This window comes from Urocampus carinirostris, chromosome 10 (genome assembly GCF_059441175.1).
Source record: "Urocampus carinirostris isolate Australia breed hairy pipefish chromosome 10, RoL_Ucar_1.0, whole genome shotgun sequence".
In the NCBI taxonomy this organism is placed as follows: Eukaryota; Metazoa; Chordata; class Actinopteri; order Syngnathiformes; family Syngnathidae; genus Urocampus; species Urocampus carinirostris.
Genome location: NC_142358.1, coordinates 36,522,674 through 36,545,028, shown reverse-complemented (window position 1 = coordinate 36,545,028; position 22,355 = coordinate 36,522,674). Strand labels below are relative to the sequence as shown.

General features: G+C 42.6%; 1 protein-coding gene across 4 annotated transcripts in view; it reads right to left on the bottom strand.

The window, feature by feature from the left end:
- Nucleotides 1-22,355, bottom strand: part of igsf9ba (immunoglobulin superfamily, member 9Ba) — a 130,068-nt gene that overhangs the window by 54,825 nt on the left and 52,888 nt on the right. For all 4 annotated transcript variants that reach the window (XM_088345384.1, XM_088345386.1, XM_088345385.1 and 1 more), the window contains one exon: nt 13,375-13,526. In XM_088345384.1, coding sequence (XP_088201510.1) covers nt 13,375-13,526 — 152 coding nt within the window. The remainder of the gene's footprint in view (nt 1-13,374; nt 13,527-22,355) is intronic.

Here is a 22,355-nt window from a genome sequence, read left to right as displayed (position 1 = left end):
TGTAACTGCGCCTTATAGTCAGGCCAAATGTGGCAATATAACCCCACACACACAGAAAGCAACCTTTGTCTATAAATTACGCAACAGGTTGTCAGGCCGTCCATTCACGTCACACGCAGCTGCAGCCTGCATATTATGCAGCCGAGGGACAAAAGAACTAACCCGGCAGAACTTTGCCAGGAGACGCCAAGCATTCTCCATCTCGCGGCACGCTTGCAAAATTTACCGACACGGCACGTTTGCTGTGCAATAATCGCGCAACAGGCTGGGAGTCAAAGTGTGACACAAACAGTGGGAAGCTGTTAAATAGATCCATTACCAGGCCTGGGAATCTATTTAAGATGACGCGGATACAAAATTTGGACAAACCCAATCCAAGCAAGATTTGTTGGTATTAATATTGTTCCCGAATATTCATCTATTTGGGAAAATACATTCATTTATTTTGAATGAAGTTCAAATGGGGAAAGCTGTTTACTTATTAGTCAACCATAAACTTGGGAATTACCGTAAATTCCGGACTATACCTGATTATAAGCCGCACCCACCACATTTTCAGAGGAAAACCGGTTTTGTACTTACATTAGCCGCACCCGTTTAAAGCCGCATGCGCACATGTTAAATGAATGCATCACAAATAAAAAAATTAACCCAGACCGGACTGTAAGTCCCACGATTGATGCCAAATGTCCTTCATTAAAGTACACGGTCCAAATATCACAGCCGGCAAAATGAACCGTAAATGATACCGGTACTTAAAGTTTAATGCAGACCTGCAGAGTCCGGGTCCTGTTGAAAGTAATCCAAGGAAAAAAAGTGTCTATTTTCAAAGGTAAGGGTGGGAAAAATGTATATCCACTATTGTCCGCCGTGTCCACAAACACTCACCTTTACCGGTCCCCACTTCCCGTCATCCCCCGCGTTTGTTACGCCCCTTCTTTTAAATTGGCCCGTGCAAGACTTATCAGAATAAGTGTCCAAAATAAATACAAATAAAAACATTACAAAAATATACAGTTGCAAATGCATATTATACAAAGACGGTACACCGAGAGAGTTTTCAAAGCTTTAATGATAATGTTATAACTTTCATCTCAAACCATGCCTGTGAAGGGTAGCAAAACGCTACTAGCAACACGCTCGCAACACAGTAGACGGCTGTGTTAAGAAAACATACCATACTTGCAATGATCACGATAAACCGCCTTCATCTTCCTCCCTATAACTGACGTAATCAAAGTCGTCTTCCCCAGTATATAGACGTCGTCCCACGCACCCTTATTCAAAAACACGCTAGCAACACACTCGCAAAGTAAGGTTTACGTGCAGTAGCTCTGTTTCCTTCTTTATCGGACTGCTCGATTGCTTTTAGCTTGAAAGCTACGTCATGTGCCTTTCTTTTTGCAATTTGCATGGTGAGGATATTTTTACGCTAATCTAATTTGTGCACAAGCTAAGAAGTTGCAGTCTTCCTCGGCGCATATATTCCACCGGTCTAAATCTTACCTTTTGTACTCGACCGTCGCTGGCGGCTGTTAGAAAAATTACATAAATTGGCCGCATCACTGAATAAGCCGCAGGGTTGAAAGTTTGGGAAAAAAGTAGCGGCTTATAGTCCGGAATTTAAAATAATGAGTTGAATAAAATCAATTTATTGATTTGCCATTTTATAAATCTGCATTTTAAAATTGTTGGCATTTAAGAGTACAATTTATTAATTAAACACATTTGCACAAGTGAGAGAATTATTCATTAAAAAGAAATTAATATGATACATACAAAATAGTTGTCATGAATCGATTTTTTTGTTGTTGAATTTGCTTTAAAAGTAATTGAGTATATACAGTGAAGAAAATAAATATTTGAGCACCTTGCTGTTTTGCTATTTTTCCCCGCTTAAAAATCATGGAAGGGTCTGAAATTTTCATCGTAGGTGCATGTTCACTGTGAGAGAGATAAACTAAAAAGAAAAATCCAGAAATCACAATACATGATTTTTTTAACAATTTATGTGTGTATTACAACTGCAAATAATTATTTGAACACCTGTGTATGTTTAAGAATTCTGACCCTGAAAGTTAGTCTGCCCATTAGAGGTCTACCCGCACTCTATATATCATCCTAAAACAGATGCAACGTTTGAGGTCTTCAGCTGCATAAAGACACTTGTCCACCCCACCCCATACAATCAGTAAGACTTCAACCAACGCCAGATCCATCGTCCACAATGAGTGAATTTGAGCTGCGGATCGCCACCAACAACGTCCAGAATTGGAGGATTTTTTTGTCATCACGGAGTCTTGGCTTTCCCGACGCCGCATTACATCACCGGCTCGAACGAGACGAAGACTCCGGTAAAAACAGGGGTTGGAGACTACGCGCTACAATAATAGCCGAACCATTGACACACACTGCTCACTCGATATGGAGTTTCTAGCAGTATCGTGCAGACCTTCTAACGTTAGCATAGCGCTAAATCTCCTGCCCGCTGCTATCAATAAACAGCAGCTCGCACACCCCAACGGAGCTTTATCGTCGACGGCGACTTTAATCGGGCATGTTTATGGACTGTACTCCCAAATCCATTCAATTGTGGACTGAGCAATTCGGAAAAACACTGGAAGGGTTGAGTGGAGAGGTGTTGTAAAAGGATAGTGGGATGTTTGGACGTGTTCTAAGGGATGGGCAGGGCACCTGTATGATGCAGCAGGGGTAAACCAGGGAAAGATGTCGGGCCTTGCTGTTGAACAGAACAGTGTGATGTGTGACCCTGACCCAAGTGACATGGCCGGTTTCTTGTGTCCCGTTTCATCGGGAGGGACGAAAGCATGACCGATTTGGGTGCCGAGGTGCTTAACTTGTTTGGGTGTTTTGGCATTTGGGTTGGCCATGGTCTAAATATTTTTGTGTTTTTTGCTATTTTTTACCTTTTTTATTTTCTTTGTTATAGTAAGTGTTTGTCTTGCTGTCGGTCACCACTCTTGAGGGATATGACCAAGGTAGATAGATAGATTGATAGTTTCAAGGGCCACCGTTTATTATAATGTTGTTACTATGTGACTATTAAAAGAAGAGACAGGCTCAGTCAGCAGATAAAACACCATGCCAGTCAGAAATCACACTTCCTAGAAAATCACAATGACCACTGGTGAGCTTTTTTCAGAACCTGTTTGTCATGTCCAGCATGGTCGCCGTGGCGACCGGCTGGCCCCGCCCTCTTGGCAAACGGGGGTGGGGCAGATTTTCTAATTTGCGTGTGTGCTTCTTAAGGGCGGGTTTTGGGGATTGCCGGTTGCGGGTTCATTGCATTACTTTGCATTATTCTGTTCTGTTTGACTTGAGGAAACCTGTACTTGCCCGTTCTGAGTCAAACCCTGTTTTGTGAGTATTCCTAGTCTGAGTTCCTGTTTGCCTATAAGCCTGTTTTTGTTTTTGTCCCTGAGTGTTGGACGACTTTTATTTCCTTAATAAAAGTAACTGATCGTTAACGCGAATGAGTTCACCCTTCCTGCCTCCTGCCTCCGATCTGGTCCGGTCTCGTGACACTGTTCGCAGGCTACTCAGGTTTTCGGCCTACCTGATGCCACCTTAGAGACCCCTACCCTAGAATGACTAACACAAAATGTTCCCTTTTAAACCATGAATAGTAGTAAACATTGTACATACCCCATGGACAGAGAGTATTAATGGGGAGTAAGCACATATGAATTATTTACTCCATTGCAAACAGTGAAAGCTCTGTGTTTTCATTAATGTTTATATCCTAAGTAGTATTTATTCATTGGCAAATAACCACGGAGAACACATGGCACTCACTGAAGATGGCAACTATCTGTGAAAAAGTGTTTTTTTTTTCCCCAACTGCAGCATCTGATACATCATTATGTTACGGGAAGGTTCTTATTTTTTACTCATTCCTTCGTAGTGAGAGTCATTTGTTGAAGGGGACTGGAGAATTGGCATTTATTTAGCCAGCCATAATGATTAGCTGTGATTTATTTGTTGTTCTTTAAGGGGGAAAGGTTCTTATTTACTCAGCTGTAGAGCGAAGCAAACATTTATTGAAGGGGGTGACAAATTGGGGGAAGGCGTTCATTTACTCAGGTGCTGCTGGTTCTAGGCACTTATTTGCTTGTACTTTTTAGGTATTATTTAATGCAAATATATATATATATATATATATATATATATATATATATATATATGTATCAATAAGGTCGAAGGGGTGGTGGAGCCCATCCCTGTCATCTTCGGGCAGTGGGCAGGGGACACCCTGATCTGATTGCCAGATAATGCATGTTTTTGGAATGTAGGAGGAAACTGGAACACCCGGGGAGAACATGCAAACTCCGTACAGGAAGGCCGGTAGCTGGTTACGATCCCATGACCTCAGAACTGTGCCACAGACACGCTAACTACTCTGCCGCTGTGCCACCCATATATATATATCGGGCAGCACGGTGGCGCAGTGGTTAGCGCAGTGGTTAGCGCGTGTGCAGCACAGTTCTAAGGTCTTGGGAACCTCCTGTGTGGGTTCAAATCCAGCTACCGAACTTCCTGTGCGGAGTTTGTATGTTCTCCCCGTGCTTGCGTGGGTTTCCCCCGGGCACTCCGGTTTCCTACCACATTCCAAAGACATGCATTTCAGGTGGATTGGCCGGTCCAAATTGCCCCTAGGTGTGAATGAGCGAGTGAGTGGTCTGTCCCTGTGTGCCCTGCGATTGGCTGGCAACCAGTTCAGGGTGTCCCCTGCTCGCTGCCCGATGATTGCTGGGATGGGCTCCAGCACCCCCGCGACCCTACTGAGGATAAGCAGTGCAGCTGATGAGATGAGATGAGATATATATATATCAGTGGAACCTCGGTTTTCGAACGCCTCTCAGTTCGAACAAATCGGTGTCCGACCAAAAATTTCGAGAAATTCTTGCTTCCCTGTTCGGTCAAAAAATCGGAGTTCGAACGCCGGTAATGCGTGAGTGCGTACGCTAGGGTGCAGTGTAGATGGCTCTTTTCGTGACCAACTGTTGTCGCGTGCGGACGTGCTTCGTTTTGCTTTTGGCTCGGTTTTCGAACAGGGTTCTGGAACGGATTATGGTCGAGAACCGAGGTTCCACTGTGTATATATATATTATATACAGTATACAGTACATATGAATACCTGTATATATTGGTGCTGGGGGATCATGGGGGCGCAGGTGAGGGATACGGGCGGATGGGCGTGTGGAACGGGATGGGTGATAGGAAGCAGGGGCTGGTAGGGGGTCTGGGGGGGGTCAGCTGGCCTCGTTGGGTGGGGGGATGGAAGGGTATACTGCCATGCTAGGCCCTACGCTTTTGTTGATTACGATGTTCAGCTCGATCACCGCTTACCATGTTTAGGGAGAACAATCCTTCTCAGTGTTCTCGTTTGCCCACGTCTCTGCGTCCTAGACGCATCATTTTTGCTGGGCATGCATTGTCTAAAATCAACGTCCGTCCCCGGGACGCAACCTTTTTGCCACAAAATTGTCATTATTACCCAATTACTTTTTTTTAACAAAGATTTACTGCACTCCAAACTTTTCGTCAGGCAAATCCGCCATCGTTGTTTTGGTCTCGCGGTTCGAGTTTTCGTCTGCACGCCGATCTCGGCCAACGAGATCTCGTTGTGTAGTGAAAGGAAGTCCGTCTTTTTTTAGAGAACCGGCTTTTTTGGCTCAACTCATTAAAAAGAGCCGGCTCTCAAACGGCCTACTTGCTTTGATGATTGATATTACAAATTATGTTATGTTATGTATAAAGAAGTTGAGAAAAAAAGGAAGTATAAAAGGAGAAAATAAAAAAAGACAGGTTTGTGGTTATCCCTTTAATCGGTATATTACCAACAATAATTTGATGCAGAAAATGAATTAATAATTTGATGATTAAAACTGAATCAATATTTAGATTTACATTATATATTTGTCGCCGATTTACGATTACAACCTCGATAACACTAAATTTTGGGGACCCATAGATCTCTGTTGGGACCCATAGATTTCTGAGGATGCGAGTCCCCGGGACCCATCACTTTTCACAGGTCAAATGAACACTGCCTTCTTATGATTATTCAGATGATACTGATATCAGTAGCTAACAATCTGCCTATGCTAATTTCATTCTCATTCTCATTAGTTTTCTTTGGAAGTTAGGCACTGGCTGGCCTTAGTGAAACTACAACTGGTGAAGGAAATTGAGCTGGCAAAAGGGGGAAACCATCTGCTTGTCAGACGCACCACCTCAGCCCCTCCGCCCTTCTTTTGCGCTTTCTTTTTCTCAGAATTCTAAGTTGATCAGGTAAAAACAGGTATCACATTGCTTTATTATTCACCTCTTTGGGTTTCCTGTCTACTTGAACCAGCTACGAGTCAAAGATGCGCGGGAAGGGCCAGAGTATCATGAAGAGATACATTGAAATACACGCACAAAAAACGGGAGCATGGATCCTATAATGTATGATCTCTGATCAGATACACTAACTCCAAAAAGAAAAAAAAAACAATTTATTAAAAAAACAAACATTTCTGACCAACAGTGTACCTCAACATTTTTTTATGAAAAAAGTCTGCCTTTGCTTAAGAAAACATTGATTTATTTACTACCATATTTGACGTGTTTTCATTGGTGGGTTGTATTATTTTGGGGGGTCTGGAAAGTACACTATATGCGTTTTTTTTAAATGTGCTGTCCGGAGTTTGAAACATTGTTACTCATCGCCTGGCTTAAAGTCATGATGTATTACAAAGACTCGAATGAAGTCTTCTTCTTCTTCTTCTACTCTTTTGGGGGGGTTGGTTTGGCGTTTGGACTGTATTTGAAATATGACTTTTCTTTTCTTATCTTCATGCTACACTAACAAAAAAACGGCAATGACGAGCATAAAGTTACTCTCCAACCTCTCCCTCCTGCCCGTTTTTCTCCAACCAATGTCAGTGTCTGAATAACGTCGTATGTACACTTTACAAAACGTCCCCGCCTGGGTGGCCGACAACTTTTTCAAGAAAAAAAAAACATTTTATTCAAATAAAAAGTTTGCTTTATTCCGATTTCGAAATCTTCGTTCGGTTTGGAAATTTCTGAATTTTGGTTCGTTTAGCAATTTGCATACACAGCTGCCGATCAGAAGACTGCATCGAATAACTTACGTACTTCCGGACTTTCCCGAGCGTTATAAGGTCATGCATTTGCTTATCATTTTCCAAAGTAGACACACAAAGAACACAAGAAAAATGGATAAATGGTTAGGAATCAAGCCAAAACTTCAGCCCCAGAAGAAATATTCAAATATTCAAAAGAAGCTAACAAAATTTATGACGCTACAAAACGTAAACGTACATTAAAAGCATCATGGAAAGAGAAGTTCACGTGGCTTGTAGCAGACGAAGCAACGCAAACATTGCATGAATGAAGATGAGTAAATACAGGTACATACTGATGGCAGATGGAAAACAGCGATGTCATATACATGCAATAAGTGTTATAAGTAGATTTATAATAATCGTCATTTTAAAGTGTTTTTCCGTTATATATTCTGATTATCAATCCTTGATACTTTGCAACAACGGGTTTTTTTGCGATGAGTCCTCTTATTGCATATCAAGTTGTGAAAAATGGGGCAGGCAACTTTATGGCTGAGCAGGCAACTTTGTTGTCTGAGTTGTCTGCCCTAGTGTCCGGTAACATTTGAGTTTCAGACACTGCCAATATGTTGCGTGTCCCGGAACAGTGTTGCTAAAAGTACGATATAAAGAAGATAGGCAGGGTGGAAAAAAGTTCAGATCTTTGAGTTCATTCAGGCACAGTTAACACATACTTAATAAACAAAATTGAACTTTCAACTTTTTAAGGACGCCTCAAACGACGCAGAAGTGCTATTTGCAGAGGGTTGTTTGTCTTTCCTGTTTCAGTGAGTAGCAAAGGTTTCTTGGAGGCATGCTTTATTTGGGGAAGGCCGTTTTGTTTTTTTCTTCCGCAATTTACAAAGACATTATTTTTATTCTGTTTTCGTTATGGAGTGGAAAAGCCTGTGCCGGTCGTGTCCGAGCGGAACAAGGTCGGAAATCGTGTTTCATTTCTGTGGACGGCTCACTCGTCGAGTCACTCGGCAGCAGAAAGCACTCCAATCATCCGCTGCGTGAGAAAGTATTTTATAATTCAAGCCGTTTTTGCCGTTTGGATGAATTTGAATCGGAAAGCCTCATAACGCTGACAGAGAGCAACACATCAATCCCGACATCGGGCTACAAATCACGTAAAGGAGCGTTACGAGCTCTGCTACATGTGTACACTGTTTTATGGAATATTTTATTTCTATGGTATGGAAGACCGATCCTGCAAGATGTAAGAAGAAATTTACAGACGCTCCCCGACCTACGATCATTCAAATTACAATAAACGGTAGATAAAAACATTTTTTTCGGGGTGTCGAAAACTATCCGGACAAAGCTGTAAATTAGATTTAGTATTGTGGGCACCTTTTATCGAGTAGAGGACATTACTGTCGTGCATCTTTCCACCACTACCGGCGTGTGGCGCTGTGAGGGCTTACCCAGCATCCACACCGAAGAAGAAATCCGCTTCCTCTTCTTAGTTCGTGTGTAAACATTCTATACTGTATCTCCAGTTCGCTAAGAAGTTTGACGTTTTTACTGTTTAATATGTTGTTCATCCATTCAATATGGTTGGTGTAAAGTGTAAAGAAGAGACAAGCCGTTTCTTTTGAAATGAAAGTAAAATAAGAAAGTTTGATGCGGTTGAGAAAATGTTTGGATCTCTTTTTTTCGGCCACTCTTTAACACAGAGGTAGACCTCTTGAAGCTCAGCTTCCAAAAGTATGTTAAACTAAACTTTATTTATCTTGCAAAGTGTAAAGAACAGGAGAGCTGTTTCTTTTGAAATAAAAGTGGAATAAGAAAGCTTGATGCGGTTGAGAGAAAAGGGTAAAAAGGAGTTTGCCCATCTTATCTACATGTGTTTAGTAGACTTGAAGAAGGCATTTGAGTGCGTTCCTAACGGAGCCTTGTAGGGGGTGCGTCGGGAGAATAGGATATTTGGTATCTGGGCAGTACAGTCCCTTTATGACTGGTTCCAGAGTTTTGTCCGCATTGCCAGAGGTAATTCAGATTTGTTTCCAGTGAAACTTGGAAACAAGGTGGCCCTTTGTTTTATTCTGTTCATAACTATTTTAGACAGAATATCTACGTGCAGCTTTGGCATTGTAGGGGTCAGGTTTTGGGGCCACAGCATTGCAGATAATGTGTTGCTGTTGGCTTCTTCTGGCCGTGATCTTCATCTCTAACTGGAGTGGTACCCAGTGGAGTGTGAAGCAGCCGGGATGAAGATTAGTTCCTCCAAGTCCAAGACCATGTTTTTCGGCAGAAGAAGGGTGGCATGCCCTCTTCAGGTTGGGGACGAGATCCTGTCGTAGAGGAGTTCAAGTATCTCAGGGCTTTGTTCACGAGCGAGGGCAGGATGGAACAGGGGATTGACAGATGGATCAGTGCAGCGTCTGCCATCATACGGACCCTGTACCAGTCATTCGTGGTGAAGAAGGAGCTGAGCCAAAAGGCAAGGCTCTCGATTTACCGGTCGACCTACGTTCCTACCCACACCTATGATCACCAACTGCTGGGAATGACCAAAAGAACAAGATCCCTGATAAAAGCGACTGTAATTAGTTTACTCAACAGGGTGGCTGGGCTCTCCCTTAAAAATAGGGTGAGAAGTGCTGTCTCCCGGGAGGGACTCTGTAGAGAGTTGCTACTCCGCATTGAGAGGAGCCAGCTGAGGTGGCTCAGGGATCTGATTAAGTCATCTCCTGGTCGCTGACCTCAAGAGGTGTTTCATGCATGTCCCACCGGTAGGAGGTCCCGGGGATGACCCAGTAGACGCCGGAGAGACTACGTCTCTAGGCTGGTCTGGGAACATCTCCGGATCCCTTCAGATGATCTGAATAAGGTGGCTGGGGATCGGGAGGTCTAGGCTTCTCCTGTGACCCAACCCCAGATAAGTGGAACATAATGGATGGATGGATGGATGGATAGATGGAATATATGACAAATACTGAAACAAATGACTCATTTTTAAAGAGTTCATTTTTGGCAAATATATCTTTATCAAGGGCAGCACGGCGGCACAGTGGTTAGCGCATGTGCGGCACAGTTCATGTCTTGGGTTCAAATCCAGCTCCCAGACTTCCTGTGCGGAGTTTGTATGTTCTCCCCGTGCTTGCGTGGGTTTCCTCCGAGCACTCCGGTTTCCTCCCACATTCCAAAAACATGCATTTCAGGTGAATTGGCCAGTCCAAATTGTCCCTACGTGTGAATGAGCGAGTGAGTTGTCTGTCCCCGTGTGCCCTGCGATGGCTGGCAACCAGTTCGGGGTGTCCCCTGCCCACTGCCCGATGATTGCTGGGATGGGCTCCAGCACCCCCGCGACCCTACTGATGATAAGCGGTGTAGCTAATGAGATAGTGAGATATCTTTATCATTTATTGATTTCTACATGTGTCCAGATCTGTCCTCTGTAGAATGAAGCCTTTTCCCTGTACGCATAAATAAAGCGATAAAGTTGGGGAACGTCAGCACCATGACAATAATCGACCGCCCACAAACTCGTCCTCTCCATCCCCTGTCTGCCACATTCCTGCATTTCTCTGGCGAGTCTCTGTGGAAGCCAAAGCATGTGGCTGAGCAAACACGCCAGCACACACACACACTAAAAAAAGACTCTTTGCAGACATTTCCCCAAAGAGAGAAATTTCAGAGGACGGCTGATAATCACAGCGCTTCATTCTGGCTTTATTTTAAGCACAACACTCAAATGAGGACTAATGGTAAATGAATGCCTTTAATTAATATCGAATCGGAATGTTTTCAGGTTACTGTGAAGGTCGGTTCTTGTGAATTGGACTGGTCAAATAAAAGAAAATTTATTTGTATTGCACTTTTCAGATGGAATTCAACTCAAAGTTGTTGTAATAAAAAATGTCCTTTACCAAAATACATTGAACCCTTGTTTTTGCAGGGTTTACACTACCAAAAGAACTCGGATAGGCGAAAACGGTGAAGTCGATCTGTAAAACGTGATTATTTACATCTAACGGAGGTAACTCGGTGCATTCTACTAATTTTTTATACAGCTAAATAATACACGCCATCTTTCCCTGAAGCACACTAAGTTCATTAGTTAGCATGAAAGGATACATCAGAGCATAAACTAAGCTAGTATTAACACATAACACCTTGATTTCCCCAATTCTATTTTATGCATTATAATTTATTATTCCTTTTTAAGGAATACAGTGAACTCTGGTTTATCACGGAGATTCAATTCTGAAAAGAACCTGTGCGTCTAAGTAGTTTCATCTCATTAGCCGTACCGCTTATCCTCATTAGGGTCGTGGGGGGGCTGGAGCCCATCCCAGCCATCTCCGGGCAGTGGGCAGGGGACACCCTGAACTGGTTGCCAGCCAATCGCAGGGCACACAGGGACAGACAACTCACTCGCTCATTCACACCTAGGGACAATTTGGACCGGCCAATTCACCTGAAATGCATGTTTTTGGAATGTGGGAGGAAACCGGAGTGCCCGGAGGAAACCCACGCAAGCACGGGGAAAACATACAAACTCCGCACAGGAAGTCTGGAGCTGGATTTGAACCCACGCACGAGGTTCCCAAGACATGAACTGTGCCGCACATGCGCTAACCACTGCGCCGCCGTGTTGCCCCGCTAAGATTTTTTTTTTAAATTATTGTACGATAGAGTAAAATCCATCCATCTATTTTCTGCACCATGTATCTCTTATGAACCAGAACAGGGGGAGAACCCAAATGCGTGACATTTCTCACACAAGCTTTTATTTTACGGGAAATGGGGCAGTCATGCACCTTAACCCAAACGCCAGTGATTCGGCAATCGTTGTTCGGAAGACGTAAGGCAGCAGTCTGGCGTGGACAGGAAGCCAGAAGCCGACGAGATCGATACCAATTGCTCGAGCAGATATACGACAGATGGAGCGATACCGGACAGGACGGGACGGACAGGATTGATATCAAAACTGGATATCAAAATGAAACAGGACAAACTAGACGGGAACAAAACTGGAGATCGATATTAAACAGGACGAAATAGACGGGAACCATACCGGACAGGGAAACACAGGCAGGGAACCGGACAGAGTCAAAACCCACGTCTTGCGGGGCAGAGGTTCGTTGACGGACTGACAAAGGGAGAGTGAGAGCACTGAGCTTAAATAGAAGGAAAGCCAATCTGTGAACGAACCGCAGCTGGCGGGGCCAATTGGGCGCCATTGCATCCGTCACAGTATCCTCTCAAGGGTCGTGGGGGTACGGTAAAATACTTTTACTCACACAATACTAATTTATTTTGCAAAACGTCTTGTCAGCATTTTAGATTTTAGAGAATTTCCACGTACATAACACAGATTTTGCAAGCTGTTTCACATTTGTGTACACATTAAGCCTCAACGTTACTGAAGCACAAATAAAGAAGGGAGACACTGTTGAGCCAATATGAATGCACAAAATGCAAACCTGGGAAGTTGCGCAACTGTGAAAATTGAACTTCGTCATAGCGAGGATTCACTGTACATAGACACACAACGGTTAAAATAAAATAAAAATCATAAATTTAAAAGAAAAAGGAAAAACAAGTTATGCAAGGCACAAACTAACCACGCGAGGAAAGGGACCTGAGAGAGGATCATCACTTTGTTAACTTTACAAGCTTAATCGTATCCGTCTAGAAAAAAAATGTATATAAAATGTATCAATGTGTATATATTAATACAAGAGTCACATAGGTGGTGTCTAGTCCCTTAAGACGGCCTGAGTGGCCTGTGGAATGGTTCAGAAAATGGCTCATTGTGATTTTCTAGGAAGCTTGATTTCTAAGAATCATGATGGTGAAATGAAGAACAGAACCTGTTCTAAGCCTACACTTAATAATTGCAACCCGTTAATAACATATTAACAACATAGTAATAACAAGTTCTTTCAGAGACTCATATCAAACTAGTAGCTCTTAGAAGTTAGTTCTCGGCTTCAAGATTGGTGACCCGTGTATTGATATTTATAACAGTTACGGATAATCTATAATATTCAACTTTCAATTTTTAGTAGCCTCAAACCTACTTTTTGAGAGAATCCAACAAATATTAAAAGGTCCAGAGAAATCCCCTCCAAATAATACAGACAAAACAATATGATTTACTTATTATATAAGACAAAGTGATAAAGAAAAAACTAGGTGGCAGATGGTGCCATCTGTAGTAGTACACACAAAGAAAAAAATGCAGCCATGATCCTTTATTTTATTTTATTATTTATCTTACCGAATATTTCGCATTGGTGGTAAGTTCCTCCCCCTCCCTCAGCCAGCTGATTACGGGTTTGGGGTTTCCCTGGGCGGAGCAGCTGAGAAGGATGCTGCCCCCTTCCTTTGCCTCCACATATTGCGGCGGCGTTGATGTAAATGTTGGCGGTGCTGTTGAGAGAAAAAAATAACCAATATAACTCATAACGACATTTTTGGGCAATTGTATGAGCGGCATTTGCCAAACTGTCATGAACCGGAACAGGATCAGGACCCAAATGCATGACGTTTCTCACACAAGCCTGTTATTTGACAGGAAATGGGGGGTCATGCACGTTAGGCAGCAGTCTGGTGTAGAATGATAGGAGGCCAGAGGCCGGCGAGATCGATACCAATTGCCCGAGCAGGAATCGGATAGATGGGGTCGATACCGGACAGGACGGGACAGACAGGATTGATATCAAAACAGGATATTGAAATTAAACAGGACAAACTAGACGGGAACGAAACTGGAAACCGATATTGAACAAGGGGACAGACAGGATTGATATCAAAACAGGATATCGAAATTAAACAGGAAGGACAAATTAGACGGGAACGAAACTGGAAACCGATATCAATCAGGACAAAATAAACGGGAACCATACGGGACAGAAAATACCAACAGGAAACCGGACCGAGTCAAAACCCACGTCTTGAAGGGCAGAGGTTTGTTGACGCACTGACAAAGGAAGAGTGAGAGCACTGAGCTTAAATAGACGGAAAGCCAATCCGTCCAAAAGCCGCAGCTGGCGCCAAACGGGCAGGGCCAATTGGGCGCCATGGCAACCGTGACAAAAACTTTGTATTTAGGGGAAAAAACCCGTCCTGAACACCCAGCAATTATCTGCACCGCTTATCCTCAGTAAGGTGCCTACTATCCTCAGGCAGTGAGCAGTGGACACCCTGAACCGGTTGCCCTGACTCCCACCAGTCCCGTTTTTGCTCCTGTCTGTCTCCGGCTACGACCTGTTTTGATCCTGACCACGTCTTCTCTCCCGTCCCGGCTTACAACCTCTTTTTGTCCCCGACTACGTCTACTCTCCCGTTCTGGCTTACAACTTAAGCCAGAACGGGTAAGACTGAGTAAGACTGTAAAAATTTAGAATTATGAACTAAAAAGTATTAGTTTGAGACCGAAAATTGCCCTCAAATTGTAAAACGGGTTTGGGATCACCGAGCAAGAAATCTTTAAAGGAAAATTGAAAAATCAAACTGGATGATTCACAAAATTCCGTCTCGACAACTCAAATTAGTCAAATTTCCACTAATTTGTCAAAACGTTTGAAACCGAAAATTGTTGCATTCTTGAGTCCATGATCTAGGGGAAGACACTCGCAATAAGCATAAAATAATGATTCCATTAAAGAATCAAAATATATCATTCGTCTTTCTTGTTTTTATAACAAAATTAAGTTTCCGACCCCGACCAGGCCTTGCTCTCCCAGTCCCGGCTACCGACCAGTTTTTCCGTCCCTGACACCGCCATCGCTCTCTACAGAAGATCCACTTCCGTGTCCGGATCACAATCCAAGTCGGATCGCGAGCGCTGCCCTTCTTCTTTCTTTCGATCGAATTGTGAGAAAGCGTTACGCGATTGGGTCTACCCTGTGTGCTGGTCCTGACAGCACAGGGCAACTGTTCTGCCTTTGAGAAACACAGAGTGGTTTTTAAATGCCCCCTTGTGGTTAACATGATAGTTTTTTGTTGCTTAATTACATTTTCGTGTCGAAACCCGATGTCGTAATGTTAATTTATGTTCTATGTGTAAAGTTGACTGTTTTTGGATGTGTATTTCTTAGACTTCCATGCTATGAAATTAACCTGTTTTTAAATTTTGGAATATAAAAACCATCATAGGGCGGGGCAGTGGTTAGCGCGTGTGCGGCACAGTTCAAGTCATGGGAACCTTCTGCGTGGGTTCGAATCCAGCTCCAGACTTCCTGTGCGGAGTTTGTATGTTCTCCCTGTGCTTGCACTTCGGTTTCCTCCCACATTCCAAAAACATGCATTTCAGGTGAATTGGCCGGTCCAAATTGTCCCTAGGTGTGACTGAGCAAGTGAGTTGTCTGTCCCCGTGTGCCCTGCGATTGGCTGGCAACCAGTTCAGGGTGTCCCCTGCCCACTGCCCGATGATTGCTGGGATGGGCTCCAGCACCCCCGCGACCCTACTGAGGATAAGCGGTGCAGCTAATGAGATGAGATGAGATGAGAAAAACATCACACACATACACATGGTCACGTTTCAAAAATCAGTCTAATTCCATTTTCTTTGTAAATACGTTTCTCAATTTTGTTTCATTTTCTTGTCAAGCCGCGCTTATGTGTGACTTCACTTCCTGTTTATGCGTCAAGTCAATAAACCACGCCTCCTGACCGGATGGAGTCAGTACGGCCGGGGATTCTGGGAAGATGGCTGCTCGGTCGTGCTCGCTCCATTCGCGAGGGAGGTTAAAACCTAAATGAGTCTTATATCTTGTATATCTCTCACATATGGAATACATTATTTCAATGTAAATTTATTTATGTTTTATGCAACCCGAGCTCTTACTGTCGTTTTAATTCCATGCGCCTTATAGCCGAATGTGCCTCTTAAATATGACAAATATATCACACAAAACGATTTTTCCAGGGTGTGCATTATAATCCTGTGCACATTATAGTGCAAAAAATACGGTGACTAGTCTCTTAAGGAGGCATCTGTAAAACATTCACGTACTCTACTGCAGAAACTAGCGGACATTTACCGGGAAAAGGAATTATTTAAGGAAAGAGACTTATGAAGAGTACAAGGCTTGTGTTTAAAAATTGAATTATTTGAGCAGAAGTGTTTATTGACTGTGAAGAAACCTCTGTATTTATATGAAGGATTCATTATTTGCAAGGGGCATTTATTATTGTCAAGTACTCCGTGTCAGTTGGTAGGATTATATTTGAAAAAGGCGTCTATAATTTTTCCCTTTTTATTTGCGAAGCTTCAGAAGGTTTTATTTGAAGGAGATCTGATAAGCTTATGGATTAGTAGACACTCGAAATAAGAAGAGAAGACATTACTTTTGCACTTGCAAGAACAGTGGAGGACTGTACAAGAAAATTCAAAATCTGGTGGAAAAGCTCTAGTTATTAAATCTCCAACGTTACAAAGAGAAAATCTGGTGTGGATATCAAAGAACCACGGACATTAATGACCAATAGTGACAATGATGTAACTAGTGCATAATAATCTACAACAGTGAGTTATAATAGTCAAAATAACCAACTGGAATCCTATGTAATCTTCTTTGCATGTGTCTAGTATTTCAAAACAGAATAAACGTATCAAGACCCCGGTATTTTTCGTATTTGAAGGTTTTATCCGAGCAAAAATGTTTATTTACTCATCTTCACCAAGAACTTTGTTTTTATTATTGTTCTGCTCTGTGTGTGCGGTACACCATTTTAGCAGTAGCTTAATTACTCTTGGAAAAAGTCAATAGCGTCTAAGCTCCACTTTATTCCAAAACAGAGTAAAACTGTAATACAATGAAAATACACCACAAGTCTGACACCACAAATGATTGACAAAAAACATGATATTATTAGCATTTTTTCTGTACATATATACATTAAAATATCTATTAAAAAATAGTTTTGGAAACTTAAAGATGGGGTCGATGGGACATCACCAGAACAGATGGCTGTTGATAGTAATGGGGTCAGAACACTTACTTATAACTATTCATGAATGGTTAAAATATTTTTTTAAAAAGCGTAGTTCTCCTAAGCAAAATTGGAGTTCTGTCTCAACATTTGAAGTAGTTTTTATTTATATATGTATATGTTTTTTTTTAAAAATGTTTTAAGTTGCATTCAAGTAATGAGAATTCCTATCGTTTGGTTAAGAAGGCATTATTAGGTAAAAAGGAATTAACACGGCGGCTGAGTGGTTTGCGCGTCCACAGTACAGTTCTGAGGTCATGGGATCAAACCTTCCTGTGTGGAGTTTGCATGTTCTCCCGTGCTTGCGTGAGTTTCCGCCCACATTCCAAAATCATGCATGTAAGGTTAATTGTCCCTAGGTGCGAAAGAGCAAATGAATTGTCTGTCTCTGTGTGCCCTACAACTGGTTAGCAACCAGTTCAGGGTGTTTTCTGCCCACATGTCGAAGATAGCTGGGATGGGCTCCAGCACCCCCGCGACCCTACTGAGGATAAGCGGTGCAGATAATGGATGGATGGAATTAATATACTCAGATAAAGGAAAATGCAGTTACAATAAAACCTTAAGTTACGGCGTCACTACCTTATGGGTTTTCACTTATTTCGTTGTGGTGACAAAAAAACAGTTTGAGATCTGTTTTCACAACAACATCTGACAACACCTGTTTAAACTTACAACAACATGTTATCATATCGACAATATTACTACTATTGAACTAGGCGAGAATGGCACACTAAGCAAGAATAGAACACAGTATGCAACAGTAGAATAACTTATTTACAGTTTAAATCCATCAGGAATGCTGTCATAATCGTCTGTTCTTTGCAATAGTCTGTGGTCTGTGCAGCCCTTTGAGACTCATTGTGATTAAGAGCTATACAAATAAACAAATATAGACAACGATTCCTAGTGTAATATTAAATCAAGATCATCTCAGGGGCTGTAGAAAACCTCCACGGGGCCGGATGTGGCCCGCGTGCCTTGACTTTGACATAGGTGATCAACAGCAATCGACACCTTGTTTGCTGTTTCCGTGTCATGACGGAACCTCAAAGCACCCGCACTCAAAGAAAATTCGACAATGTTGGCGCTTGTACGAAGTGTAAGTGCTGTGGAAGCAGGTGCTGTCTTCGTTCGTTGGCTTTTTCTCTCGTTTAGATGCACGTGGTCACCCTCCCCCCCTTTGGAGTTCCTGTTGGGTGGCCTTTGCTTCCTGCCAAGCAGACGGCGCATTAGTGCCCACTCAGTGGCAGGTGTCAGATGGCGAGGCCGAGTGCCCGGGGAAGGACAGGGAGGCCAGTCTCCCTCCAGGTTTACTACCGTCCATCCACCTCCTCTTCCTGCTCCTGTCTAGTCTGCCTGGTGCTTCCCTTCCCTCTTCTTTTCATGCATCGGCCCAGCTTTGCCGACAGCAAGGGGGAAAATAAGCACGTATTTTGAAGATGAGAGAATTTTTTGTTATGGATTAGCACTAGTGCTAACAGTTTGAGATGCATTTCTATAATAACTTATTGCTTTATTACTATGTGGTTACTACATTATTGCTATGTCATTCAGAGGGTTGGGTAGGGTTACTTTAACTTGATTACCGTATTTTCCGCACTATAAGGCGCACCGGGTTATAGGGCGCACCCCGAAAAAATAGTTTTTGGTCCTATATTTGACATACGTAAGACGCCCCGGATTATAAGGCGCTACAATGGGAACGTCGACAAAACAATATACAATATTTAAACTTTCCGGTATTTGTTCGTATGATTGTGTGAGTCAAATGCTTCATACATTTCTAAGACTCCTGCTATTTCTGGACGCCGTAAGATGAAGGTCTGCTATTGGTTTGTATCACAGCTTCATTACGATGATGTTCTAGTATTGGTTGGAATCAAAAATGCTCCATTTCTCTCTCTCTCTGTCCAATTCACCCCTTAACTCCACTGTACCAGCTCCAGTGCTTTGTACGTTTTAGATGCCTGTCTCTTTTTGGTGGACATCATATATGATGCTTGTCTGCAATTGGTTTGTGTCACAGCTTCCCTAAAATGCCTCTATTCTATTGGATAACTCCTACAATGTACCATCTTTCTCTCTTAAATTCTGAATCTTGTCTCCCCACCTCAGCATCCACCTGCTAACTCCGCTGAACCAGGTCAAGTTTTTAGTCCTTTTTCAAGATGCCTATCTGTCATCGGACGTCATACAAGATGCAGGTCTTCTTTTGTTTGCATCATGGAAAATTCCCACAATGTACCATTTTTCTCTCTTTCTCTCTTAAATTCTGAATCTTGTCTCCCCATCTCAGCATCCACCTGCTAACTCCGCTGTACCAGGTCAAGTTTTTAGTCCCTTTTCAAGATGCCTATCTGTCATCGGACGTCATACAAGATGCAGGTCTTCTTTTGTTTGCATCATGGAAAATTCCCACAATGTACCATTTTTCTCTCTTTCTCTCTTAAATTCTGAATCTTGTCTCCCCCCTCAGCATCCACCTTCTAACTCCGCTGTGCCAGGTCAAGTTTTTAGTACCTTTTCAAGATGCCTGTCTGTCATCGGACGTCATACAAGATGCAGGTATTCTTTTGTTTGCATCATGGCTTCATGACGATGCCGTTAAGCCATTAGCTAACTCTCACAATGTTCAATATATATCGCTCCTTTCTATTCAGAATGTTGTTCCCCCGCCCCCACCCCTTCCTCTCTGCATCCACCTGCTAACTCCACTGCAACAGCTCAAATGCTTTGAATGCCTAAGATGCCTCTCCGCTATTGGTGAAAGTGATTTATGATACTGGTCTGCGGCTTCATGTAGATGCTGTTAGCTATTGAATAACTCCCACGTTGTTCTTTCTCTTTCTATACTATTCAGAATCTTCTCCCCTTTTTCCGCATCCACCTGCTAACTTCAATGTACCAACTCAAGTCATTTCTCACCAAGGGTAAACAAAATTTAATTCTCTATTTGGTTATTTCTGATGTTGTTTTAATACATACACATATATTACATATAAGTATTACTTACTATAAACTGTTCTTTTCATGATTTTGGAATAGAATAGAATATACCTGTACCTTTATTGTCATCGTTACAACATGGGATATATTGTGACAACGAAATTGGACATGGCACTCCAGTACCACATTTTACAGTGAGGATAAGGAAAACAAAGAGATAAAGGAACAAAGAAGATGTTTTAACTGTCTTTGTTTCCTCCGGGGGGGGGGGGGGGGGGGGGGTATGAGGGGGTGAGGGACGGACAGAGATGGGTGGATCCAACTAGATGTTTGATCTTACTGTACACACGGTCCAGTGTTTTTTCCTTAATTGCTCAGTCCACGTGTTGAATGGATTTGGGAAGTACAGTCCTTAAACATGCCCGATTAAAGTCGCCGGCGACGATAAAAGCTCCATCACGGTGTGCAAGCTGCTATTTATTGATGGCAGCGGGCAGGAGATTTAGTGCTATGCTAACGTTAGCATCCGGTAGAACGTTAGCATCCGGTGGAACGTAAACAGCAAGCACAATGACCACAGTTAGCTCTTTCGGTAGATATAAGGGTCTACACGATACTGCTAGAAACTCTATATCGAGTGAGCAGTGTGTGTCAATGATTCGGCTGTTATTGTAGCGCATAGTCCCCCACCCCTGTTTTTACCGGAGTCGTGCCGGTGAAGCGTGCGTCCTGCTAGTTGGACTGCGACGTCGGGAAAGCCAAGACTCCGGGATGTATGAAACACATTAGCTTTACGGGAATTTCACTTTACAGAAGTCAATGTCGTATCCTGGGGGTCTAGTGGTTATTATTATTATTTTAGATATCAGTGAAACTGTGATTACTTTTATATCAAGTCATAAAAAAAAGATTGTCACGCTTGCTCAAAAAAAGTATGACGTTATTAGGGTTATGATTAGTTTCTGTTGAAAGGCCTGACGGGAGCTCTGTGGCAGGAAGTTGAGCATGAATACTGATGAGGCAAAGCGACAGAGGTGCAGTATGCCCAAACAACAAGACATTCACAAAAAAAGTCTGCAGGTGACAGCAGGCCTGGCGCAACAGTACCATCGATTCACACATGGAATCCAAAAGTCATTGGCCTCAAAATGCATTAGAATGCTTGACCACGATTTGATTCGGGATGCAAGTCTTATAAATACTCCTCTAGGGCAGTATCTCTCAACCTTTATGAGCCAGGGCACAGATTTTCATGAAAAAAAAGAAATATCGTCAGACATGTTTTAAAATAAACTTTTAGCATCAGTTTCCTGTTGTTGTTTTTTCATTTTATAGCCTACAGTGGCTTGCGAAACTATTTGGCCCCCTTGACTTTGTGACCGTTTGCCACATTTCAAACTTCAAACTGTAATTTCTTGTGAAGCATCAACAATAACTGGGACACAATCATGAAGGGGAACACACTTTATTGGATATTGGATATAGTGGGTGTGCAAAATTATTCAGCCGCATTGAGTTAATACTTTGTAGCGCCACCTTTTGCTGCAATTACAGCTGCAAGTCGCTCGAAGTATGTCTCTATCAGTTTTGCTCATCGAGAAACTGATATTTTGGCCCATTCCTACTTGCAAAACAGCTCGAGCCCAGTGAGGTTGGATGGAAAGCGTTTGTGAACCGCAGTTTTCAGTTCTTTCCATAGATTTTCTATTGTATTGAGGTCTGGACTTTGACTTGGTCAAACTTGGTCACGACCTTGATATGCTTTTTGGTGAACCATTCAATTGTAGCTTTTTTTTAATGTTTTGGATCATTGTCCTGTTGGAAGACAAATCTCCGTCCCAGTCTCAGGTCTTTTGCGGACTCCATCAGGTTTTCTTCCAGAATGGTCCCGTATTTGGTTCCATCCATCTTCCCATCAATTTTGTTATGTTATGTCCCTATCAGTTTTGCACATCAAGAAACTGATATTTTTACCCATTCCTCCTTGCAAAACTGCTCGAGCTCAGTGAGATTGGATGGAAAGTGTTTGTGAACCGCAGTTTTCAGTTCTTTCCATAGATTCTTAATTGGATTGAGGTCTGGACTTTGACTTGGCCATTCTAACACCTTGATTTGTTTTTTTGGTGAACCATTCCATTGTAGCTTTTGCTTTATGTTTTGGATCATTGTCTTGTTGGAAGACAAATCTCCGTCCCAGTCTCAGGTCTTTTGCGGACTCCGTCAGGTTTTCTTCCGGAATGGTCCTGTATTTGGCTCCATCCATCATTTTTAACAATCTTCCCTGTCCTTGCTGAAGAAAAGCAGGCCCCAAAC